The sequence below is a fragment of the Lutra lutra genome, chromosome 15 (assembly GCF_902655055.1).
Source record: "Lutra lutra chromosome 15, mLutLut1.2, whole genome shotgun sequence".
NCBI classification, from domain to species: domain Eukaryota; kingdom Metazoa; phylum Chordata; class Mammalia; order Carnivora; family Mustelidae; genus Lutra; species Lutra lutra.
In genome coordinates this window covers 44,843,686-44,869,430 of record NC_062292.1, presented here as the reverse complement: position 1 = coordinate 44,869,430, position 25,745 = coordinate 44,843,686, and the positions used below count along the sequence as shown (strand labels likewise).

The following is a 25,745-nucleotide window of genomic DNA, read 5'->3' as shown; positions in this document are numbered from 1 at the left end:
CCACCCCACCGAGTGAGCTCTGAAGCCGGGCTTCCCATTCCACCCCACCCCCTCCACCCACGCAGCTGAGCTCACCCGGGGCGGCCTCTTTTGCAACTTTCCCAAGTCTGTGCATGAGAGGGAGAGGAGGAAAACAGAAGGAAGTCGCTTGGCCTCAACAAGCCATTCTGATTCAAAGCCTTTTTCCTCTGAACCGGCTGAGATCTTTGCTCTAAGAGGAGACCCCCGGACTCAGAGAAACGCCACCCGCCCTCGGAGGCCGGATGCTAAGCAGCCACAGCTGTGAGCACCCTGGAAGTTCTTTTCGGTTCTTCTGTCTGTCCCAGCAACCCCCAGAGGTACTGGGGTTTGGGGTTGGGGTTGGGGCGGGGGGAGAGTCAAGGCACGCAAGGATGAGGCTTAGAATCTGGCAGCTGCAGGGCTTAGATCCAACCCAAAGACCCCCCACTCCACGCCAGAGAAACATCTCCGGCTGGCAGCGAGCCCGGCAGAAAGGACTTCCCCGCCCAACCCAGGGAGCTGGGGCCCGGCTCAGGGCTCTGCACGGGCCATCCGTCTCAGCGGGAGGATACAGCTGCTGGCTCAGTAGAGGAAGGCCAGCTAACGCCCTGGGTCGCCTTGCCACATCGACAGGGCACCTTCTTGGGTGCAACCTGCTGGCCAGTGGATCTCCTCAGGGATCAAGGAGCTCCTAGAGTAGGAAAGCGTCCTTCTTGTTCTAAATCAAGACTGTGTCTCCCGGCACAGCTCTGCAGTGCTAAGCAAGCAATGAACAGAGTTGGACAGCTCTGAATTCTAGTCTCAGCTTGCCACTAATTCGTTGCTTTTGACTCAGGAACCCACTGGACGGTTCTGGCATTTTGTAAACTGCCAAGTGCCCTATAATTGCAAGGCATTATGCATTAATAAAAATAATTTGAGCTTGTCAGCCGATGCCCCATCACAGAAGTCCCATAGACATAGTGACTTGTCTCTAGCCTCAGATCTATACAGTGCTGATGCTGTGCTAGATGAATGGACGGATGGATGGAGGGACGGACGGATGGATGGATGGATGGATGGATGGAAATGAGTGAATTGGCTATTTATTGAAGATTCATTATTCCCAGCATGGGTCAGGCTCTATGGAAGGATAGAGAAGTGGAAGGCAGTGTCCTGTCCTCTGGGCACTGACCGCCTACTTAACGAGACAGGACCAATACTTCAGGAACTTAAAGAACACTAGCAAGTGCTAAGCCTCCTGAAACCAGGCCTATGAGTACACTTTCTGGAGGGAGCAGGTCTAGACCTGCTGGGATTTAGGAGGGCAAAGCAGAATCACGAGCCTTCCCTCAAGACAATAAAGCTTTTCACTCCATAGATAGCATTCTTTCAAACACAAACTTTATTCCCCTGATCCTAAATCCCATTATTTTTAAGGCAGATATATTTATCGGTTTGAGGCAGTGAGGGTGCAGTGAGGCAATAGGAACAAGGTGGGGAGACTGTCTGCTTCAGAGTTCACATCTGCCCCTGCTCACTGGTCTCCTAGTCTGCAGAAATGACACCCCACCCAACACCAGCGACTCAGGAGATTGTAATTGTGTCCTGATTGGGGCCAGCTGGGTAGGGAGAGAAGAGAAGTGTGAGGGTGAGAGGAGAACAGATCCAGGAGTTCTTGTAAGGCTGGCCCCGAGCCCCAGGCTGTTGGGGTGGGCGGGGTGTGGGGTGGGCATCAACCCCCTCTTTCTTGCTCCCCAGGGACTGGGCTACACCATAGCTTTGGCTGTTGGGGAACCAGGGCTCCAGGCTTAGAAGGGATGCCAGGCAAGAAGGGGAGAAGAGTTAGTCACGTGCAGTAGAGAGTGAGTCCCCGAACACTCGGCTCTGGGCGGACCAGGGCTGGCTGGAGGCAGGGCTCTGCCTCCCAAGCCTGCTTTTCCCTGTTACTTAACAGTGGAAGGTGATGACTCAGCCTGAACTCTAAGAGGATGTCCAGGTTTGAAGCATCCGAGGCAGCTGAGGGAGTGGGAGGAGGCTCAAAAGGACAGCTGTTGCCAAACTCCGGCCAAGGGCAGAGCCCAGAGGACATGGGAAGGGACTTTGACCACCATCTAAAATCTGCCCATGCCTCCTTGGTGAGCCCAGCCAGTGTCTTCTGCCAACCCGCCTTCCCTTGCTAGTGATACGGTCCTGGTCACCCTCCTGTTCCTGCTAGTTATCCTCAGTCAAGGGCCAGGCTATTGTAAAAAGCCAGCTCAGAAAATTCTGCCTTCTTAGGGTGGGGTAGGAGATCTGCAGTGGCAGGACACTTTCAGGGCAAATCTGTGGAAGGGGACTGGGGTGGGGAGTGGGGGAGGGAGCTCAGAGTCAAGGCCATGGTGAGTCACAAGGGTCTGGAGAAGAAAAGACTCAAGAAAGAGTCAAGAAGTAGACTTGAAACCTCAGAAGGCCTGGCATGTGGCAGAGGGAGCGAGCATGTTTTGTGTGGCCCCAGGAGAAACCCACCGCTGGTGGAGGGAAGGAGTTCTATGGGGCAGGTCTAGTTCTGTCTTGCCGTGATGCAGTCAAGATGGCTCAGCCACTGGGCGGGGTTGAACTAGATCATCTCTGAGGTACCTCCTCCAGTGTGCTGGGGCGGGATCCACACTGGTGGCTTGAAATCAGCCATGGCAGGAGTGTCTACACCATGGAAAGTGGCAGGTGTGACAATTTCCAGTCTCTAACACCAACCCCCATCCCATATGGTTGTTAACCATTTATCTGGGTCTTCCCCCATTGGTGGAGCCTGTGCTGCTCTAAAAAATGACGTATGCCGCCCTGCAGGATAAGCCAAGGCCATGAGCCACGTCCGTATTAGGCGGGAGGCAACATACTCACCAAGGTCAAGCAGTTCACCAAGGTCACGAATGTGTGGAGAACTCTGACTCCAAAACTCATGATCAGTCCCTGCTACCAAGGATTCATCTTGTCAGGAAGTCACATTCAGATGACGTTGGGCCATCCACCCATGTGCTCTTTTTAAAGAAATTGTAAGGTTTTGTATTTGATACTGTTTAATTACCATAACAACAGAACCTTATGTAACAAATTTTTAAAACAAGAAGCACATAAAATAAAACAATAGCTCCCAGCTTCTCATCTGCCTTTCCCCAGCTCCTGTCAATCATTTAGATGGAGAATATCTCTCCACAGCTTTCTGGGTATACATATGTCCTGCAGAAATAGAATACTAAACATATGGTCAACACATGGGAGGTGGTTGTTTTTGTACGACTGAGATCATAGTATACAAAATGTTCAGGGATGTTCTTTTTAAATTGCTCTCATATTTTTCTACTTCATTACTTAACTCTTTTTAAAACCGCTTCGTATTCCAAAGTCTGAATGGATCACGATTTATGTAGAGAATCGCTCATCGATGGACACTGGGTCACAGCAGTGTTCTCCAGCAGTCATCTTTGTACAAAGATATGTTTGCACATAGGTGCATTTCTGCAGGATAGATTTCTAAAATTAGAATCTGGGATATGACATTTTGTCATTATCTAGTTTCCCTCCAAAAAAGGCCATGCTATTCACAGTCTGTCCACAATATACAATAGCAAATCCCCTGTACATTTGCCCACACTAAATGTAACCGTCGGTCTTTTTAAATTTGCCATTCTCTGGCAGGTTAAAAAAAAAAAAGGTATTTTTCAATTTTGTAGTCTCTAAAAATCAGTAAGGTTGAGTATCCTTTCAAAACTTACTACTTACCATTCATAAGCCTTCGCCGGTTACCCATTCCTATGCCTTGCCCTCTTTTATGTTGTGTATTACCTTTGATTACCTGTAGGGTGCTTCCCCAGTAGTACTACTGATTCTCTGTTACACACGCCCACTGTCTACCTCCCCCGCCCTCACCATCAGCTTCCCCGGTTGTAAGTATCCCATCTCTGCTACCTTACGTCAAACCCACACCACCCAGCCCGGAGCCTCGTTAATGGGGCTCCAAGTGGCTGCTGTCCTAGGCTTATGGAAGACAATAGAACGAGCAGGTAGGCCTAGATTCAAATTCCAGCTCCCAGTCCAGGCCCTACCACTTCCAGGCTGTGTTTTTTTTTTGTTTTGTTTTTGTTTTTTTTTTTTAAAGATTTTATTTATTTATTTGACAGAGAGAGATCACAAGCAGGCAGAGAGGCAGGTAGAGAGAGAGGAGGAAGCAGGCTCCCTGCTGAGCAGAGAGCCCGATGCGGGGCTCGATCCCAGGACCCTGAGATCATGACCTGAGCCGAAGGCAGCAGCTTAACCCACTGAGCCACCCAGGCGCCCCCCAGGCTGTGTTTTTAGAGAAAAACTACCTCCCATCTCTAAACATCTGTTTCTTTAGTGGTAAAATAGAGACTGGTCGTGTCGGTCCCGCAGGCGCCTTCTGTGTGCTAACAAGAGTCATAAAAGAGCTAACATTTCTTGAACCTTTCATTTGGGCAGTACATGTACTATAATAATGTATTCTCTCATTTAACTTCTCCGTGAGATGCATATTTGTATTTTTATATCCACAAAGTCCTCCACACAGTGCCAGGCAAACAGCGTATGGCGTGAGCACAGACGACTCCAAGATGGAGGCATGGCCCTGTCACAGCGTGTGAACCCATTGCCCCCCACGTCCGCGGGCCGAATCTTGACCCTAGTTTTCAGTCCCCACACAATGGCTCTCGTTCCACAGACTGGTCCCCTCCACTCCCATTTGGAACCTCTTGTCAATGTTGCTGCTTTACTCTCCATCTACTCCAACTCTGCTATGGTTTGGTTGGGGCGCACCACACCCGAACCCAGCACCCCAGATCCCATGCACGCAGATTCTATGGGTCCAGACTCAGGAGGTCAGGAGGCAACATGGCAGAGGAGCCTTCTGTGGCCTTCAGTTCAAACCCTGGCTTGCGCTCATACTACCTGGGGTATGAGTGACTTGGCTTCTCTGAGTCTCAGCTACTCATCTCACAGGACTCTTGGCGGATTCCCCAGGCTCTGAGAGAACACAGAGCAGCCCGTGCAGGTGGTCTGCAGGCGCTCGTTCCTTTCCCAGTTGTCCCTGCCCCCCTGTACTTCTGACTCCCTTTCTACGGCACTGAATTATCTTTCGAAGCTAAGTTAGCATCTTGTACCAAAGCCTTTATGAAATAGCTCACCATGGCTCTCACTCCCCTTCTGAGATTGAAACTGATGCTTGGAGACATGCCACCTTTCAGCAGCTTCTGACCCATTTCTCCCTTGGGTGGTCTCCCTGTGGGCAGTGACACCCACGACAAAATGTCACCATGACTAATACCTGGAATGATCTTCCTCTGCCTGTCTGGAGCACAGGGAATGTTTGCTGAATGAACGAATGAATGAATGGACAGAATCTTGGTCTGATCCCTATGACCCCTCTTAAAACTTGCTGCCTCTCCCTGCTTTTTCCTATCTCCATACCCTTCACCTCACCCTTCCCTGAAGCAAACCAACCACCTTGTCCATTCACCTATTCCCAGAGTTCTGATGACTTCACCCCTCCCTCTGAAATATCCCCCCGCAACCACAAGTCTCAGGGCCCAGTTGGACTGCCAGCTTGTCTCCCTACCTGCAGATTCCCACAGAACTTTCTCTGTGCACCTGTTAGGATGTTTTACACCTTCTTTCTGGTACAAGCACTCAGCCCTGTGCTTTTGCCCACGATGACTCCCTAGTGGGCAGGTCCTATTTGTTCCATGCTTGTGCTCCTCCCTGTGTCTAGTGCAGGGCTTTGCAGCAGGGGACAGGTAGGTATTTCTGGAATGACTGTCATGGATCACCAGGACCTATTGCCCGCCATGCCAACCCAGCCCTCCTAGGTTATAACAGAAGGTCCAGTGACACCAGCTCTGGCTCTTGGGACAAGCAGCTCTTAGCAGAGCCTCAAATCACTCTTGGGCTATGGCATGGCTCATGGAAGGACACGAACAGCCCTCAGCCTCCGGGGCTCATCGTTTTAGCTTTGCACTCACTAGGCACCCCAGGCAGGGCCCATGTGGCCAGTGAGTTACAGCTCCAGTAGATAAAGTATGTTTCAACCAGAAGGGACCTTGAGTCTTTGGGGCCCAACCTGTCCACTCTCCAGTTGGAGAGTCAAGACTCCAAAAGTGGAAGGAACTGGCCCAAAACCCCTCAGCGGCAGAGTGAGAGAACGAGACCCAAGGTCCGAGGATATCTGCTGTAGAGCTTTTTCCCAGTACCAGGGGAAACTCAAGCTCTTCTGACACCTCAGCCAGGACGAGTCAGATCAAGGTTTGCTCAGTACACCTACCGAGTACATCCAAGGACGGGAGACTCAGGAGCGGGGAATTCTGTTTGCATAAGTGCGCCTATAAGGGTAGAACCCAGAGAGCAAGTTAAGCAAACCCCCTGAGACAGTTTTGCTGTAGCTTGTTAAATAATAATAGTGATGATAATATACTCATGTCTAGAGAAAATGCACACACACACGTATGTATTTCTCTTACAGGAATAATACCTGTTTGCCATGTTATTTTAAAAAGGAACATACTAAAAAGCACAGAGAACACATGTTAAATTGTGTATTTTCCTACCACCCAGAATTAATCACTTAAATTTGTTGTATATTTCTTTCTAGACCTTTCTCTATACAAGTGGGAACTCGTGTTCATAATAGTTGGGGTGGTATCATATATACAGTTCAGTGTCTTCTGTCTTTCATTTAGACCTTAGGAGGTTGAGCCTGGGTGGCTCCGTTGGTTGGGCATCTGCCTTCAGCTCAGGTCATGATCTCAGAGTCCTGGGATCAAACTCCACATCGGGCTCCCTGGTCAGCAGGGGTCTACTTCTCCCTCTGTCCCTCCTCCTGCTCTCGCTCTCTCTAATAAATAAATAAAATCTAACAAAAAAAAAAAAAAAAAAAACTTGAGACCCTATGGCATAAGCATTTTCCCACATTAATATAATATTCTCCAAAACTCCACATTAATAGTTCATTGCATGCCATGATTTATTTGCTCACGTCCTTTTTTTTTCTTTTTTTAGATTTGTATTTATTTATTTGACAGATACAGCAAGAGAAGGGACACAAGCAGGGGGAGTGGGAGAAGCAGCTCAATCCCAGGACTCCAGGACCATGACCTGAGGCAGACACAAGGACTGAGCCACCCAGGCATCCCTTCCCACTTCCTTGTTGTCGAATGTTTATAAATAATACTGTGAAGAACATTCTTGAACAAGATTCTGTGCCCGCATTTCAGATGATTTCCTTAGGACAAATTCCTAGAAGTGGAGGGCAGAAACATTTTTAGGGCTGTCAATACAGGCTACCAAGTAGCTTTCCAGAAACATGTACCAGTTACACCCCCACCAGCTGCATTGGAGAAGAGCTTTTTGATTCCGTGATTGCAGCGACACCTCGGGCTGGGGGAGGGGCACGCTCCCATCTAAAGCCTCCCGGGCAGTCCTGACAATGGACCCCTTGTCCTGCCCCATCTCCTCTTCCCACACTGCCCTCCATCCCTGGCCCCAGGCTTGACTGTCCTTGAGGCCTCTGTTCAGTCCTGTCCGGTCTTCTTGGCGCTCCAGGCTGCCTCCCAAGAGCAGGGTTGGTAAAGCTGAAGGGTAAGCCATGTGCCTGTCCTGTGGGGCCACCACACTTGCAGCCTCAGGAAGGCTCCAAGAGGAAGCTGGTGAGGGGGCGTAAGGGTTGCTGATCATCTGTCTCTGTGGGCAAACAACAACACCTCGCTGGGCCCAGAGCAGTGATCTGCACGTCATGGAAGGGAAAGCAGAGGCCAGCCCCAACAACAGCGGTGCCGGAGACTCTGACCAGCGTGCAACTGACTTCTGTTTCCCTGCAGGCTCTGACATCCCTCCATGAATCCCCGGAAGAAGGTGGACCTGAAGCTCATCATCATTGGAGCCCTGGGGTAAGCCCAGAGCGGCTCAGGGAATGGGGGTTTGGGAAGCAGCCCCTACCCAAGGGCAGGGAAACCTCCTGAATATTTCCCACCTACCATGGGTCCCTCTCTGATTCAGAGTGGCACCAAGGAGGACATCCCACCCCCAGGAAGAGAGAGAGCTCAGATGAGCAAAAGAGCCTGAGAGCTGGGCTGCCTGGGTTCTGGTTTATGTGGATGGATCCTGGCTTCTCGAGTCCATTCCCTAGTCTCCTACTTCTCACTGTGGTCATGGGACTGCAGGTGTTAGAAATTCAGAGTATCGGAGAGATGGCAGCAGGAGGGGCATGGCAAGATCCGAGAATGGTATGGCTCTGTGTGTATGTGTGCGTGCACGTGCATTGTTCACACGTGTCTGGGGGTTTGTCCTCAGTGTAGGAAAGACTTCCCTCCTCCACCAGTATGTGCACAAGACATTTTATGAGGACTACCAGACCACGCTGGGGGCCAGCATCCTTTCCAAGATTATCATCCTGGACGACACAACTTTGAAGCTACAGGTGAGCAGCTCAGCCTTTCCCTCTTCAGCATGCGTGGCTGGAAATCATCCCACGTTCCCTAGCTAGCCACTCACGGAGCAGTGTGCACCAGGAGCTACAAAGGTCTGGAGCAGAGATCAGCAGACTTCAACTCAGGGGCTGAACATGGTCCACTACCTGTTCCTGTAAATTAAGTTTTACTGGAACACAGCCATGTCCGCTGTTTACTTACAGTCTATGGCTGCTCTCCCCGCTACAGCAGAACTGAGTAGTTGCAACACGCAGTGTGGTCTGCAAAGCCTACAATATTTACAACATGGCCCTTTAAGAAAAAAATTGCTGATCCCTGATCTGGGGGCGGGGGGGTGGTGGAAAAAGGACAAATCTAGGAGTTGGGAGGCCTCACTCCTAGTCTCAGGTCCTCTGGAAATCTTGGTAAGTGGCCTTGAGCAAGTCACTCCCAAGGTCCAAATCCGACAGATGAGAATAACTGTGCTTGTCCCGATGAGCCAGGGGAAATGTGTGAGCTCAGATGATGGTGCAAAGATGCTGCGGTGTCCATGGGCGAGAGGGTGAAGATGTCCGTGTGTGGAAGGACCCCAAGCGCCTGTGCCAGGGCTGTCTTGCCTCCTACCCAGAAAAGGAAACTTTGACATCATGTGGCCCTGTTGGGCTTACCTCCAGGCCCTCATCATGGCCTGATGGGGTGGCTGCTCTTTCCCTCCAGATCTGGGACACAGGCGGACAGGAGCGGTTTCGCTCCATGGTGTCCACATTCTACAAAGGCTCCGACGGCTGCATCCTGGCTTTCGATGTCACTGACCTAGAGTCCTTTGAAGCGTTGGATACCTGGCGGGGTGATGTTCTGGCCAAAACTATTCCAATGGAGCCCTCCTACCCCATGGTGGTGCTGGGAAACAAGATTGATCTCGCAGACCGGCAGGTACTGTCCATACTTTCAGTCACCAAACATTGTGTGAGCACCTACTATGTGCCAGGCCTTGTGGTAGGTCCCACACATACCGAGCTGAATCAGACACAGTTCTTATCTCTCTAGAATCTCGCAGTCTAGCAGTGGATACAGAGACTCTAAAAGATGATTATGACAAATGCAATGATAGAGATAGACCTTGGATATTTGGGGACCCCAGTGAAAGGATCTACTCAAGCCTAGAATAGAGAAAGGGCTTCTGAGGGGAGGTGGTTCCAGGCTGAAAAAGTAGCATGAGCAAAGGCAAGAAATAGCATGATGGGAGCTGAGAAGTGGAAGCAATTCTGTCTAGAGACAGGGAATGGAAGAATTAAGACATCAGAAGAAGGCAGGTGGAATTTGAATTAACTTGTAGAATAGTATTTCCACCCAGGGTCAGACAGGGGATTGCAGTTATATATTCTTGACTCTATAAATTTTCTGGGAAATTTAGTAATATATATTTTTATTAGCATTCACATATTCTGGATCATCTGGCTAACTATATGACAGCCTGTCTGCTCCATAGCTATAGTGACCCCACTCGTGTAGGTGTTTACCGCTGTAGTGGGATTGATTAGAGCTCTTCGCTTCTTGCATACTAATGAGATAACAATAGAGGTAGATTTAATTTGTAAAAGATGCTCTTGTGCCAAATGAAGCTTAAATGACCCTGAAAAGAGCCATTTGAACAAGGTTGTCTTGGTGTTTCAAATAGAGAAATGAGGGAATGAGCCATCATCTTTGAGCTTTATTTTCACAATGGTTCAAACAGAGAAAAGGATAGAACTGAGGCATCATTTGGAATGATGGGTGGATAGACAAACAGATTGACAGGTTGGATGGATGGATAGATGGATGGATGGATGGACCAACAGGTGGATGGGTGGGTGGGTGGATGGATGGACCAACAGGTGGATGGGTGGGTGGGTGGATGGATGGATGGATGGATGGATGGACCAACAGGTGGATGGATGGATGGATGAATGGATGGATGGATGGATGGACCAACAGGTGGATGGATGGATGGTTGGATGGATGGATGGATGGATGGACCAACAGGTGGATGGATGGATGGATCAACAGGTGGATGGATGGATGGATGGATGGTTGGATGGATGGATGAACCAACAGGTGGATGGGTTGATGGATGTATGGATGGATGGACCAACAGGTAGATGGGTGGGTGGGTGGATGGATGGACCAACAGGTGGATGGGTGGGTGGGTGGATGGATGGATGGATGGATGGACCAACAGGTGGATGGATGGATGGATGAATGGATGGATGGATGGATGGATGGACCAACAGGTGGATGGATGGATGGTTGGATGGATGGATGGATGGACCAACAGGTGGATGGGTGGATGGATGGATGGATGGATGGATGGACCAACAGGTGGATGGATGGATGGATGGATGGACCAACAGGTGGATGGATGGATGGATGGATCAATAGGTGGATGATGGATGGATGGACGGACGGATGGATTATTGGATGGATGATGGTGCTTCCAACGAGGTTACCACTGTCATTAAGAAGAGCCTCCTGTTCAGAAAGAGTTTAAGGAACTTGTAGAACAACGAATTGGAGATGACAGTAGGCTGTAGAATATACAAGAATAAAACTTCAAAGGAGATGTCTGTGCTGGGAATAGAAATCTAGGCAACATCGATTCTGTGGTCACTTCAGGTTGCAAATTTAGTGTCAGTTCTCTAATTGCAAACATCCAGTCTCAGGTAATAATCAAAGTCCTAAGTTCACTGAAAGGCAAGGTGTCTCCCTTTCTTTTTCCAACTTGGGGCAGTTATAGGTGAGAACACTGTGGTCTAGCGGGGGGAGATGTTCCTTTACATCTCGTTGCCAACCATACGTGTCCATGCTTCCTCCCCCTCCCTGGATAATTCTGGCTTCAGACGCTGTCAGAAATGAAGCAAGAGGAATGGGGTGCCTGGATGGCTCAGTGGGTTAAGCCTCTGCCTTTGGCTCAGGTCATGACCCCAGGGCCCTGGGATAGAGTACCGCATCGGGCTCTCTGCTCAGAGGGGAGCCTGCTTCCTCCTCTCTCTCTGCCTGCCTCTCCGTCTACTTGTGATCTCTCTCTGTCAAATAAATAAATAAAATCTTTAAAAAAAAAATCTAAAAAAAAAAAAAAGAAGCAAGAGGGAGAAGTCAGGAGATCAGGAAAATCCTGGTTTGATGGGTACTATCATGAGATACTTTCTACTTTCTGGTCCTGATAGGTGTTTCAAGTTCTCTCTTCCACCGGTTACCTTTGGGTCCTTAAGCGGCTTCCATGGGAAGCATTTACTGCCCCTCCCATGACCAGGATCTTGGATTTCCCCCCTCTCTCTCCTCATCTCCTGAGTTTCCATCCTCCACCCAGCTGGGGGCACCAGATCCTGCAGGCAGTGCTGCTGAGGGAATTTATAACAGCTCCAGGCTGGCGCTGGCTCCGCGCCCCCCTCCCCAAGTCTGCTTCATGAGGCGCGCCCTCGAGCTCTGGCTCCCTCATGGGGGGGGAAGGGGGATTCATTCTCCTGGCAGTCTGTTCTCTCTGTGCCCTGTCGCCTTTTGCCTTAAATCCCTCAGGGGCATGTCAGGCACCTGTCCACTGTACCCACCAAACTCCCGGGGTCGGATGCTAAGCCTTCCAGGTGGCCTCCTTGTAGCCTCCTTTTGGCAGAGGCCAGACTTTACCCTGTTCTCTTTTGCAGGAGGGGAAGGTGTATACCCACAACATAGCTATTTCCAAAGAAATCCTTTCTAATCCTCTTTTCAATCCTTTTCTATCCATGCTGTGGGTCTTAGAGTCATCTAACAATTGCTTGGTCATGAACTTTTGAAAATGGGCAAGCTCCTGGGGCGGTCTGTCTCCCAACCTACTTTATATCTGACATCCACCAAAGTGTAGCACCTCTGCCGAAACTTCCATTTTAACATCCTGCTTCATGAGCCTGCAGGTCAGGGTAGGAAGTTGAAGGATTCCAGGCCTGAGAGTCTGATTTTTTTTCTCAGTGAAATCAGAGGCACGGGCTTCTGTTGAGCAGGAGGAGGAAGGGAGCCGAGTCGAAGTCTCAGGAATCACGGTGAAGCTTTGCCAGTTACCCTGGAGAGAAGTCAAGGTCAAGGATAAGAACGGGTGGGTGATACTAGAGGCTCAGGTGACGGAGACCAGGAGTTAGATCTGGCATCTGCATGGGGTTTTTCTCCAGTAGCCACGTGCGGGTTGAGAGCCAGGAACGAGGGACCTAGGACTAAGGTGTTTCCAGACAAAAGTGGCTGAAGGGTAGCAATGTGGGGGCATGGACAAGCCCCCAAGGGAAGAAGAGAGCCAAGGAGAGGTTTGAAGGAGCCGGCAGCTGCAGTGTCCAAGGCCGAAAGGCAGGGCAGAAAGGGGGAGGGTGGGAGGAGGTTGAAGGGCAGGAGACTGTGTCGCAGAATGGGAGGCCAGATTCAATATTTGACAGAGGTCCCCTGAGTCAAGACCTGGGAAGAGGAGACTGAGCTGGAGAGAAGATGCAGTCTGTGTTCCGCTGGAGGGGCAGGGATGGCGAGGCTGCCCTGGGAGGCGCGGGCGACGGGGGTCAGGATGGCAGCAAGCCGGATAGAAAGAACAGGTGATGATCCGAGGGGTGGAGGCGTGTCTGTCCAAGCCTCACGGGCCTGGAGGATGTCTTCGCTCTGCAGAGAGAGGAAACTTAGAGACTTGAAAGAAGCAAAGAGGCCCCAGGCAAGCCCATCCCCCTCTCTGGGGTCTCTGGTGAGTGTCCTTTGGAGATAGCCCCCCTCTGGTGAGGGTGACAGGCGGAACAGAGACTCCAGGAGAAGCCGGGGCTCAGCCAAGGTGGGGAAGTGAGAGAGAACCCTGGAGGAGGGCGGGCGAGGGGAGTCGGTCTGTCCAGCGGCAAGCCCTGGGGAGCGCATCTGCGGAGGGAGGCAGAGGCTGGAGGTGGGGAAGCACTGGGCAATAATGAAATGCGGGCAGGGAAGTGGAGAGGAGGAACCATGAGTGAGGAGAGGGAGGCTGGGAAGCCGCTGCCCCTCAGTGTCCTTGTTCCGCTCCAGCTTCGCAGAGGGTTTGGGGACGGAAAAGGCCGGCTGAGACGTGCTCTGCACTCTCACTTGCATGGGGCTGAGCGGCTAAGAGCCAGGGGCCCTCTGAAGAAGCGCCTTCTCTGGGCTCAAATCCGGGGGACAGGGAGCCCTGATGCAGACCTCAGGAGCTGGCCTGGGGCTTGAAGGAAGTGGCACCATAGGGCACGTGAGGATCATAATACACCAAAGCCGTTGTCAGCCTCCCTCTTACTTCCTCCGACCGATGGGCTGAGAAAACACGGGAGTTTTTCCCACTTAATAAAAAGGAAGTAAATGTTTAAAACTGTATTGCTAGATTTAGGATGAGGAAAAAGTTCTGGAGATGGGTGGGAGTGATACCCATCCATTCCTACCCACAACAGGAATGTGCTTAATGCCACCGAACTGTGCCCTCAAATATAGTTAAAATAGTAAGTTTTATGTTTAGATGCTGTGTATGTTACCACAATAAAACATATGTGTTATATATGTATGTATCATATATACATATATTTACCACCAGGATGATTTTAGAGAGATTTGTTGACTTAAAAAAACAAAACCTTATTCCGGCTATAGAAGGTCATAGTGGAAAAATAGCAGTTTGGTAGAAAGAACAGTTCCGCTAGCACCCATCCTTCTAAGGAATTTATTCACCAGAATGTGAATTCTTTGCTCTGTGCCCAGGTAGGCAATTTCTGCCTCATCACCAACATGGGAATTCTATTTTCTGAAAATATTCTCTCTTATTTTTGCTAGTGGTTTGAGATGTATCTGACACACTGTTAACATTTATACAATTGGTCGTTTAAAATGCATACTAGGGGTGCCTGGGTAGCTCAGTTGTTAAGCATCTGCCTTCGGCTCAGGTCATAATCCTAGGGTCCTGGGATAGAGCCCCGCATCAGGCTCCCTGCTCAGTGGGATGTCTGCTTCTCCCTCTCCCAATCCTCCTGCTTGTGTTCCCTCTCTATCAAATAAATAAAATATTTAATAAAATAAAATAAATAAAATGCTTACGAGATGGAAAGGCGTCATACATAAAACTATGCAGACTGAGCTAGATTTGTCAAAACATTTGCTCTCTGACAAACAAGATTGTAGCAGAAGAAATATGTTAATAGTATATATTGTCAGCCAAAAGCAAAGGTAACTAAAGTAATGCTTTCAAAAATTTCCTATTTCCCAAGTCCCCAAGCAGCACACCCTGAATTCATTTCCACAGTCCGAGCCTAGAGTATAAAGAACTGTCATTTTATAAATAAAAGACAAGATGATTGAAACAATCATGAAACCACAGCAAGAGCTGGAAGCCAGTAGTGAAAGGTGTGTCTGGGAGGCTTTGTTCCCAGGCCAACTCACTGAGTTTGAGAAGGGGAGGGGAAGGGACCTTTTTTAAGGTTTTTTTGTTTTTGTTTTTGTTTTGTTTTTGGTTTTTTGAGAAAGAGAGAGAGCATGAGTGAGTGAGAGGCAGAGGAAGCAGCAGAGTCCCCGCTGAGCAGGGAGCCCGGTATGGGGCTCGATCCCAGGACCCTGAGGTCATGACTTGAGCCAAACCCAGGCACCCCAAGAAGGTTAATTTATGACATAATCTCAGCTGACGTTTTGGAGCGTGTATTTAACTGTTCGGTATCAACCCAACAGAGTAAGATCAGGGGCACATAAGATAAAACGCCTGTTAGAACCAGGCACGAGATGGGCCCTGTCACTGTCACCGTCCAGCGTCTAGCGGGGGAAAGAGGAGGGAGCCGAGCCGAGTGGGTTGCCGCTGCAGGGTTGCCATGCCAGCTCTGTGGTTGCTGAGCCCGTGGGCACTCATCCTGGCTTCTGTGTCTCATGCCACGAAATACAAGAGATGTCCCTGTATCCTGGAGAAGCGGAGGCCTTGACTTCTTTTCACTTGACTTCAGTTTTTACTGCATCTGTCTCCTGTGTATCAGTGGTGTGTCTTGTCAAATGCTCATCACCTGGGGGGGCAGAGGGTTGGGCGGGGGAGCCGGAGGGCTGGACAGAAAGAAGGAAAGCAGGAAGGCACGGTAAGGAGTGTCAGTCCCGTCCTCGCGCGGGAGGACTTCACAAGGCAGGAAGCCCTTTGCGTTACTAAGGAGCCATCCAGGTACGACGATGAGCTCCTCAGGCCTATTTATATGTGGTTACTGGTGAGGACACTACAAATCACCAGGCACCCTTGACCCTTCCTCCAAAGAGTTCAGAATGTTCCTGAACTGTGAGTCTTCTTGGTTGCTCACCAGGACTTGGGCTTCGGTGCTCCGTGGAAGGAAGCAGTCCGGGCCAGTTCTGGGGTCCTCCCCATAAAGGCAGGAGGGTCTCAGAAATCAGACGCCAAGACCAAGGCCTAGGGTTTCTCCCCAGGACCTGGGCACGGGGTGTGGAGGCATCTGCTAGCACCCCAAAGGATAGGCTGCTTGGCTGACCCCAAGCTTTGCACCCTCCAGTCTCAGGTGGTAACCTCCCATTGCCGGGCGATGCTGGTGTGAGCAGAGGCACTGGGAGAGACCGCTGTGAGCCCCCGGTGCCGCCATCACGCCCGAGACCCAGGGAAGCAAGAACCAAAGAGACAGGGGACAGGGATCCTTCCTTTATTTAATCCCAGTGAGACAGTCATTGCTAGGACATGCAGGGGTGAGGGAGGCCATCTCTGATTTCCCCCCAGCTGCACTGTCTTCTGGGAGAGAGGCAGAATGTCCTTTCTCCATGATTAAAAACCCTGCTCTCTTAAGTAAAATGAAATCATGGTTTCAAAGTACCAAGCACAGCAAATGTTCGCTATATGGCCATTTCCTCCTCCCGGAAATAATTCAGCGTTAAACTGAATGGCTCCAATTGTCTTTGGGAGGAATTCGCAGGGCTGCTGGATGCTTTCCAACACGCTCAAACCCTGATGGGCCGTTTGCAGTCAGGGAGAGATGTACTCCTTCCACCCGCACTGAGTGGCCCATGGTGCCAGGTCAGTAGCTGAAAAGACCTTGAGCCGGAGCTCCAGGAGCCAGTGGTCTAGCGGGGGAGGCAGGAGGGACATGGTCCTCCTGCGGTGCTCTACAGAGGGCGGCCCTGATGTCACTGGAGCCCTGAGCTGGGCTGCCTTCCTGCTCTGCCTTCTTAGCTGTGTGAACCTGAGGCAAATTGCTAAACCCCTCTGAGCCTCTGCGTTTTTAATCTATAAAGTGGAGCTGATAAGACCCATCTCACAAGGTCACAGGCGGGACTGAATGAATTAATGGGACAAGACATCCAGTGCATAGAAGCGGCTTACCCACTGTTCTAGGACTCCACCCTGGGGAAGAAGGGTTAGCGAGGACCTGAGTCTGTCCTTAGCAGCAGACCTCTTGGGCACAGGCCATAGTCAGCCAGCTCTGGGGATGGAAGTCCTCCATCCTGGCTAGTGTCTGCAGTGTTCTTCTCCTTTTGAAGTGACAGGAGGAGGAGCCAACGGCAGGAAGAAGTGCCTAGTGTGAGCCTTAGGAAGGCAATATAGTACAGTGAGTGCTAATTCTTCTCCAAGTCTGTGCTCAAGTCCTGCTCAACCCTATACACTCTGAGCATGGACCTCAGTTTCCCCATCTGGAAAATGGAGCTAACAGTAACCACCTCATAGATTTATGTTAAGAAAGAATGTATGTAGGGGCAGGGCACCTGGGCAGCTCAGTTGGTTAAGTGGCTGCCTTTAGCTCGGGTCATGATCCCAGGGTCCTGGCATCGAGCCCCACATCGGGCTCTCCGCCCAGCAAGGAGCTTGCTTCTCTCTCTCCCTCTGCAGCATTCCCTGCTTGTGCTTTCTCTCTCTCTCTCTCTCTCTCTCTGTGAAATAAGTTTTGTTTGTTTGCTTGTTTGTTTGTTTTTAAAGAGTGCATGTCAAGTTTTGGAAACATGAAAAATTCTCAATAAATGGGAGCGGAGGTGGGGATATGGTGGTGGGCAATATGATGACGGTGGAGATGGTGGCAGTGATGATACAGGGTCAGTGATCACGTCTTCCTCATTCAGGTGCCCCAGGAGGTAGCCCAAGGCTGGTGTAAAGAGAAGGATATCCCCTACTTTGAAGTCAGTGCCAAGAATGACATCAACGTGGTACAAGCCTTTGAGATGCTGGCCAGCCGGGCTCTGTCCAGGGTGAGTGGCTGTGGGGACAGTACCTCCAGGACTGCCCCCCCCCCGAGGATGAGAAACTCGGGAGCTTCCAGAGAATACACTGGGTGCGTGTAGGGCCTTGGGTAGGACAGGCTTGCTCATCGTCCTAATGAGTTACGCAGTGGGCTCAACCATACCCTGATTCTGAGCCCCAGAAGGTCAGAAGTATGAGGCTCCCTTGCGGGGAGAGCTGGTGCTCCTCCGTCTGGTGGAGTACCATCTATGCAGTTTCTGAAACAGACAGTTCTGCCCCTCACCCCTGGACATGCTCAAGCAGTAAGGGTTTGCGAACGATGATCTAGCTCAATCCGGGCTGGTGGGAGAGAAGCCCCACAGGCCCAAGCATCTGTCCAGGGGGAGATTGAGTCTGCGGCAGTTGCTGACATGCTCCAGTCAAACAGCCGGGTAGCTGTGGACCCCGTGTTGAGTGTGCATCTGTGCGGGGCAGTGTGAAGGCTCAGGGCCCCTTGCTCTCTGGAGGCAGTCTGATAGGCCCACGCATGGTCACAGTACAGGAGTGTGCTGGGAAAAGATTTAGTGGGGGGTCCTGAGAAGCGGCGCGCACCCCAGCTGTGGGGGACGGGGAGGGCGGGAAGTTCAGGGAAGACAGGAGCAGGGTTTTCATCCCCTTCCGATACGGAGTCTGGAAACTCAGAGGAGGGTTCCTGAGTGATCAGCACAGGGAAGGGATCAGCTTGCCTCATCAGTCTGCCACATGTAATCAGGGTGGGCTTCTCAGAAGAAGGGAGAAGCTCATGGCAGCAATGATTTTGAGTTGAGGAAAGGAGCACAAGAGATGGAGGGTTTCCACTCCATGGAGGAGCCTGCCGATGTCGTGGGTGACCAGCTGCCTGGCCCCGAGGCCCTGCCTGGGGGCGTTGACCAGCAGAGAGAGGCAGCAACCCCCTCCTAGCGGCCGCCCACCTGGGGAGACGCCCCGAGTGTGCCACCTGGACATCTCCAAGCCTTCATCCCGGGGTTTGCCCCCACAGGCTCTCTTTGTGCTTCCTCTCCCAGCCCCCAGCCCCTGCTTCCTTGTGTTCAAGGGAAGCTGGGGGCGTCCGTCTCTAGCGCATGATCGAGAGGTGTGGTTTTATGACACAGTCCGCAACGTTGGCTCTTAACCCACAGCTGTGCCTGCTCATGCCGTTCCGCTGGAAAGCGGAGGAATGTTGTCTGACCTTGTATGGCGCTCTGATTCTCCGCAAACACTGTGCAATGGTTGCCAAATGCTGAGTCACGGGGAAGCGCCATCTGCCCACAGCCCATGTGTGTGTGTGGCCGGTATCCACCCTTTGTGAAGAAGGAGTGTCCTTTATTCTTAAAGTTATGTCTTTCTTCCTGTGTCCACTTGATGAAGTTCTCTACTGATGGTGTTGTTGTTGTTGTTGTTGTTTTAATATCCTACCTGGTGAGAGAATGGCTTAGCAAGCCTAGGTCAGTCCCTCGTGTCGATGGCGGAAACTTACCAATGAGAAGTCTGGAAGTCACAAGTACGGTGTCCACAGTCAGACTGACCTACATTCGAATCGCGCCCTGGTGCTTCCAAGTGGACCCCTGGGCAAGACCTGGGACTCTCTGGGCCTCAGTTTCCTCATCTGTAAAATGGAAATAATGCAATCCCAGAAACATTGATTGAGTTCAAAGGCTAGGGCTGGAGCTAGGGACCTCAGGGGCTCTGAGGTCAGGTAAGGGAGTAAGACGTTCATAGACAGGCTGTCATAGAGCTACGTGCCCCAGAGGGAGCAAGGTCAAGGCACAGAGATGACTCAGTGCAGGCTGGCTGGTGGCAAGGGGGGGAGGTGAGGATGCTGTCTACAAAAGCGGCATGTGACCTGGGTGTTGAAAGACAATACGCAGTTTGCTGGTGGACATGTGGCGGGGGAGCGCAGGAGAGGGACGGAGAGAAGGGCATGGCCAGAGGCGCAGGGACCAACCCACAGGGCTCACGTGAGGAACCAACTGTGGGTCGGTCTGTAGAAGGAAACATGGCATGAAGGGAAGCAGGGGTGTGGTGCAAGCAAGGAAGATCCCCAAGGTCAACAGCACGGATCATGAGGTCCTGGAGAGCCCCAACAGGGACTTGAAATTCACGCTGCGGGTGCGGGCTGTCCAGACCGCGCCGCTGGACCGAGGCACGTGGGGGCTCACCCAGCACCTTGACACCCCACCAAGCGTGTCCTTTACTCAGAAACTGGAAGGAGAAATATTTTCACATTAAAATGAAACAAACATAATTACTAGAGCGTAGAATCTAAAATTCCCATGGATGTTTAAAGTGAAACTGGAGATTGCACATTTCTAGTTTAATTAAGGTCAAACATGTTTTCAAAGACTTTTCCTACCAAGGGCTTTTCTCTCCTTCCCAGGGAGGTGGTGGAGGGTTTGAGAGGGAGATAATGAGGGGTGGATGGGGAGGGAAGCCCCAGGCTGGGGCTCCAAAGCCCGGTGCATCTGATGTTAAGGCCAGACTCTACCTCTTAACTGTGCGTCCTAAAGCAAGTCATGCAGCCTCCGTCAGCCACCACTTCTGTCTCTTTAAAGTAAAAATAATAATATCTTTCTACCGGGGTTGTAGCAAGGGCCGAAAAAAGCAATTCATCGTAGAGAGAAGGCATTGAACAGAAGGTAGCTGTTTTAAAACAGGGGCTCTGCGTAAGGGTTTCCGCCAGGGGAGTTCCCTGCTTCGTGGAGGGCGGGCCCCAGGGGCTGACGAGAAGGTACTGTAGCAGTCCAAGCATGACTGATCGGCGGTGGCAGGACTGGGTGGATTCAGCAGACTTTGGAGGGAGAGCCTCAGCGGTTGATGATGGATGTAGGAGAGAAGGAACCAGTAGCTGTTTTAAGTCGAAGACCAGGTTCCCAGCTTGGCCATCCGAGGCAGGATTGCGTACAATGCTAGGGACCAAGCTAGAGAAGAAAGGGGAAAACTCTAGAGGAGGGAGTGCTGCGGCCCACTGGGGCACATGACACACTCATGGTCCCCCAAAACATCTGAGTTCTGCAGCAAACTCTGGTCGGAAAGTGATTTGTGAGTTCAACACCAGAATAGATCCGTGGCTAACATTTTGAAAGGAAAGATGGTAGGTACTTCAGTACCCTGATCTGGCCACTTCCAAGGATGGGGCTACTTAGTTATTCCAGAAGATGATTAAGAATGCCCTTGGGATCCAAGAAGGGACACTGCTTGCTTCAGGGGATCTGGGATGATGAGAGGTTGCTCTTACCAACTGGGCACTCTCACTGGGCTGGGAGCAGTCAGGCCTGGCCCCTGTGGTGTGACCTGCAGCCTGGAGGCCCAGTTCCTTCTAAGCTAACAGGAGAAAGGCACAATCGCCACGTCCAGGAGGGGAAGCAGGCTGGCTGGTGAGCAAGGAAGCTTGGTGAAGGGGCAGGACCTTTCTGAGGTCCCCAGAGGCAGGATCTAAAGGCAGGGCCATATCGGTGACCAGGCTTTCAAGGACAGATGCCACAGTCAGTCACAGCACTTGGGCCCACAGGTGCATGCGTGAGGATGGTACTGTGTGACTTTCCAGTTAGATGCACACATTGCCAAGGGCACGGAAATGATGTCAGAAATGGGAAGCACTCTGGTGACACGGACCTGGGGAGGTGTGACTATTACTGGGTGAAGAAGGCTGGTGTGAAGACCTCAGGCTTTGCCAGTGTAATGAATGAGGAGGTTTCTCACACCTTCCTGTGATCCGGTTGACTCTAGAATAAAATGCAAAGGAGCCAGAAAGCCCGGCCGCAGCCCCTCCAGGTACACCCAGTCTCCTTCCCCAGAGGCTGGTGTTGTGGACAGTGGCACAGGCTTCTGGTCACGAGGGGCTCTGGGGTCCCATTGGGGCCTTGCATGGACATGAGGGTGGGGCACTTTTGGGGGGAATGAACCAGCAGGCCCTGCCACCTGGGTCCGAAGATCCGATTAGGAAAGTTCCAGATCCCAGCCAAGGTCTCAGGCTTTCATGATGATGGAGGGACCCAGAAAACACCAGACAATAGGAGAATCCTTCCGAAACCTTCCTCTCAGGGACAGCCGGCTCTCTCGGTGTAATGCGGGCCTCAGTCAGGGACGCTGTGCTCTTCCTCAGCCCTCGCAGGGAGGTTTGAAAATGTCAGGATGGTCACATTCGCTCCGTGGCGTGAGAGGACCCCGCACCCAGCAGAAAGGTCCAGCGGGAGGACTGGACACACGCAGGGCTGCCCGGGCCGGAGCCCGCACGCCAGGCTGCACGGTGCTGGCGAGAAGGAGTCACTCGGCCCCATTTCCTCTTTTCAGACACCTCCAGTGGGGTTCTGCTCTCTCAGGGAGCTGGGGAAGGCCTGGGATGGCCCTGGGTCAAGTGAGGCATCCTCCGCGGCCGGGGGAGACCGATCTGGGGTGTGGAGACATCTCCAGAGTGAGGGACCCCTTGTGGAGCAAACACAGCCCCTCACCCCCAGCACTAATCCTTCCTGTTAAAATTATTATCATTGTTATTATTATATTATATACATTCTAATAACTCTAAATAATCTGTCCAGGGATACCCAGGCTGACGAAGGCCCCGTGAGACCCTCCGTGGGAGGGCTGAGGGACAAGGGCTCTCAAGAAACAAACTACGTGGAAAAGGGCCGGATCCCGGCTCTGCACGTCAGGCTAAATGACCACGCTGTCCGGGGGTGGCAGTGAGTCATGGGGCATCAGGGGACCATCTTCTGTGTCTCAGGGCGCAGCAGGGGAGCCCTGACACCACCTCCTGGGACCCAGGGCCACAGCATTAAGGGCTGTGACATTTCACCAGTAGTGACGGGGTCTGCTCGGGTCCACGCCAAGGCAGCCAGAGGCCCTCGCTGACTCACACGCTCACACACGCAGTACCAGTGGTGCGGGCTCGGACGCCTAAGCCTGGTGACTGGTGAGAGCCTGGCAGAGTAAAGAGGTGCGGTCCCTGTAAGTAGAAACCCTTTCACCCTTGAATTCATCTCCTGGAAGAAGGGTCCCCTTGCCCCATGCCTCCCTCACCCCAAGCCAAGCAGGGTGGGTCCTGGGAGAGAAGCAGCCTGCTGTGTTGGTAGAGGCTTTCTCTGGACATTGTTGGGACCCAAGGGTTTGGGAAGGTGGACGGAGAAGCAAACAGGCCCCTCAGAAGCGCTGAGTCTGTTTTAGGGAGGACAGAGGCCATGGGAAGGGCCGAGGACTGACTGGGCCCCTCCAGGTGCCCTGGCGGCGGTGGGGGAGGCTGGGAGGCAGACGTGGTGGGTGTTTGTGAGGAGAGGTCTCCAGCAGAAAGAAGGAGTTTGTTGTCATGTCTGCCTGAGGTCCGATGTCACCTCGGTTTCTCCCTCTGGAGAATAGAGAGTTGTGGGACCTCGTTGGAGGTCAGGAGACTCATGCCGTCCACCTGCTCTGGGCTCCAGGGAAGAAGCTGGAGGAGAAGGGGAGGAAAGAAGAGGGTGGGGAAGACCAGTGCCTGCCCCCCCACCCCGCTCCACCTGGATCCTCCCAATGCATTAGGGAAGGAATAAAAAGCCCAACCACCAGGAGCCAGTATGAGACCGTAGGCAGGTGAGGCGCTTTACCTCTCAGGATGTGATCTCTGGCTTCTCTTTTCCCTCCCCAGTATCGCAGCATCTTAGAGAACTACCTCACAGACTCCATCAAGCTCTCACCAGAAGACCAGTCTAGGAGTAAATGTTGCTGATCGTTCAGACTCCCGCCCTGGTGCTCAGATGAAGCCTGCCTGGGACCTGGGCATCCCGGCCCCCGCCAGCCCCCCCGCCTGCCCGAGCCCAGCCCCAGCAATCCAGGCTCTGCGGCTGGAGCCCCCATCCCCTTGCATCTGTGCTGGGCCCAGATCAGAGTGCAGCCCCTGCCTCGGACTGAGTACAGTGAGGACACGGCTGGGCCCTCAGGGGCCCCAATGGAACCCAGAATGTCACAGCCAAATCTGGACCCTGGAGGAGTCACCGTTCCCTCGCTGGCTCCAGCCTTTCTGCTTCCCACCCTCCCCAACACAGTCCTGCTCCAGAAGACACAGCTCTGCGGGCAGATGGGCCATGATCTCCGGAGTCCTGTTCTACTCTTCTGTGAGCTGGCCTTCCTCGCCCAGGCCACCACACACCTGCAGAACCGCAGAACAGCTTGGGATCAGGCCAAAGCTCAGGGTCCCTTGGTCACCAGACCAGAAGGGAGGGCCTGCCTCAACCCTTGGTGGCCATGGTTCAGGCCTGGAACATCGCTCTGTCCCCCCCAGGGTATGGAGCCCAGGAAAACGCACCAAGGACTGGCTCATTCCTCTCTGCCGGTAGCTCAGACGACTCCTATAAATCTCTCTGAACCTCGGCTTGCTGGTTGGCCCAGTGGGAGTGGTGTGTTCCCGCCCACCTCAGGGTGTGATTTCGAGGACCTGAAGGTCACCTTAAATCTCAGTTGCTCTCGTTGGTATGCATTTATTTATTCCTTCAACGAGTATCGTTGGGTATCTCTGAGGTACAATGCACGGAGGTCCAGTGACAGATGGAACCAACAGGGACCCTGCTCTCCGGAAGCCCACGTTCTGTTAAGGGAGAGAAGTCACAGGCACAGAATTGAAACCTATTCTCAAATAGTAGATACGCGCTTGAACAAAGCATACAAGGAAATGGGGTAGAAAGAAACAGCAATGGCAGGTGGTGCTGTTTCAGACAAAGTGGTCCAGGAAGGCTTCCCTGAGGAGGTGTCATTTGGCATAAGGACTAGAGAATGCACAGGGGACTGCCACTGGAGATCTAGACAAAGAGCATTTCAGGGAGAGGAGGCAGCAAGAGCCAAGGCCCTGAGGTGAGGACAGGCTTGCTGTGGTCCAGCAACAGTGCAAGGACATTCATTGACCTGTAGACTCAAAGCTGCTACTGTCCCAGAGACAAGCAAAGGGGACCCCGCCCCCCCCAGCGGCTCCTTGAGCTGCCGCTGATTGGCCACCAGAGGGCAGCCGTGCTCCTTGCAGGCTGAGCGGCCAGCGGCCACTGCCTGACCCTTGAAGCAAGGGCCTTTCTCTCCGTGCCAATCCTCAAAGCTGGTCTTCAGGCTGTGGGTATGTTTAACCCGTGAGATCTGAGGGGTAGGAGAATCCCAGTTTCCTCCATCTGGCAAGAAATGGGCAAAAACTGAAACATGAATAATTCAGGCCAGAAATCCACATCAGTGACCCATACTAGGATGAGGGTTCTGGAAAACTCGTAGACTCCCTGTCCCTGCAGACTCTCTGGCAACAGAGAGCACAGGCAGGGCCCAGCTGACAGGGGTGGACGAGATGACCATTCAGAGACTCCCAGGCCACATGACTGCCCGCCACGGAGGTCTCCTGTCTGCACAGATGTACCCTGCCCTCAGCTCCGAGCAGAGCTGGCATGCGATCACAGGACTTCTGATGTCCTCTGACTCTGACGATACTCCCGGAGGTAGGGAGTCCTGGGGGGAAGGGGTCAGCAGGAGAGTCTGGGGAGCCTTGTCTCCCCACCCAGCTGTGGGATAAGGACTGGCTCATCCTGGGCAGCGGCATGTGTCTGGGAGTAAGGCACTGTCTGTGTCCTTCATGAGAGTGGTCTGCAGGTCACGCGGGCTTCCTGGGAGTTCCCCGGACTGTGGCTCGGACATATGGTGTTTGGGTGTGTGTCTACAGCAGCGCGTGCAATGGGCGTATGAACTGTTGCAAACTGTGCGCCACAATAATAAACTTGTACTTTATTGTTCTTCTTTTTGGCATTTTATTAAGTTTCAAAAACAAACAACACCTGGGTGGCTCAGTTATTAAGCATCTGCCTTCGGCTCAGGTCATGATCCCGGGGTCCTGGGATCGAGCCCCGCATCGGGCTCCCTGCTCAGCGGGGAGCCTGCTTCTCCCTCTCCCTCTGCTGTTACCCCTGCTTAGGCTCTCTCTCTCTCTCAATAAAGTCTTTTTTTTTTTTTTAAGTGAAATAAAATGCAAACAAACATGTTGCTACAATTCAAAATTCAAAAGATACACAAAAAGTTAGGACTGGCTTAAGTAACTGGGGGGCCCGGGGCAGCAAAAGGAAAGCGCCCCGCCTCTTATTCCAAAATGAATTTCAAGACGGTGACAGCGGATCTTTAAACCAAGTGCATGGTGTTTGGAGAGCGGGTTACAC

General features: G+C 52.1%; 1 protein-coding gene across 2 annotated transcripts; it reads left to right on the top strand.

Moving 5' to 3' along the window:
* RAB7B (RAB7B, member RAS oncogene family) lies at nt 1-25,328 on the top strand. 2 transcript variants are annotated; one of them, XM_047705518.1, is made up of 6 exons: nt 1-338; nt 7,839-7,907; nt 8,311-8,437; nt 9,144-9,359; nt 17,469-17,594; nt 23,219-25,328. In XM_047705518.1, the coding sequence occupies exons 2-6, from the start codon at nt 7,855-7,857 to the stop codon at nt 23,297-23,299; spliced, it is 603 nt and encodes a 200-aa protein (XP_047561474.1). In that variant the 5' UTR covers nt 1-338; nt 7,839-7,854; the 3' UTR covers nt 23,300-25,328. The 2 variants fall into 2 exon arrangements, with proteins under 2 accessions (XP_047561474.1, XP_047561475.1); XM_047705519.1 differs by lacking the exon at nt 1-338 and adding an exon at nt 7,520-7,599.
* The last annotated feature ends 417 nt before the right edge of the window (nt 25,329-25,745 follow it).

What these genes read in the sequence shown, in the direction of transcription:
- RAB7B (XM_047705518.1), top strand. Translation starts at nt 7,855, where the DNA reads ATGAATCCCCGGAAGAAGGTGGACCTGAAGCTCATCATCATTGGAGCC. An exon ending in ATCATCATTGGAGCCCTGGG is followed by an intron (nt 7,908 to 8,310) that starts GTAAGCCCAGAG and finishes GTTTGTCCTCAG; the next exon opens with TGTAGGAAAGACTTCCCTCC. An exon ending in CCAGCCGGGCTCTGTCCAGG is followed by an intron (nt 17,595 to 23,218) that starts GTGAGTGGCTGT and finishes TTCCCTCCCCAG; the next exon opens with TATCGCAGCATCTTAGAGAA.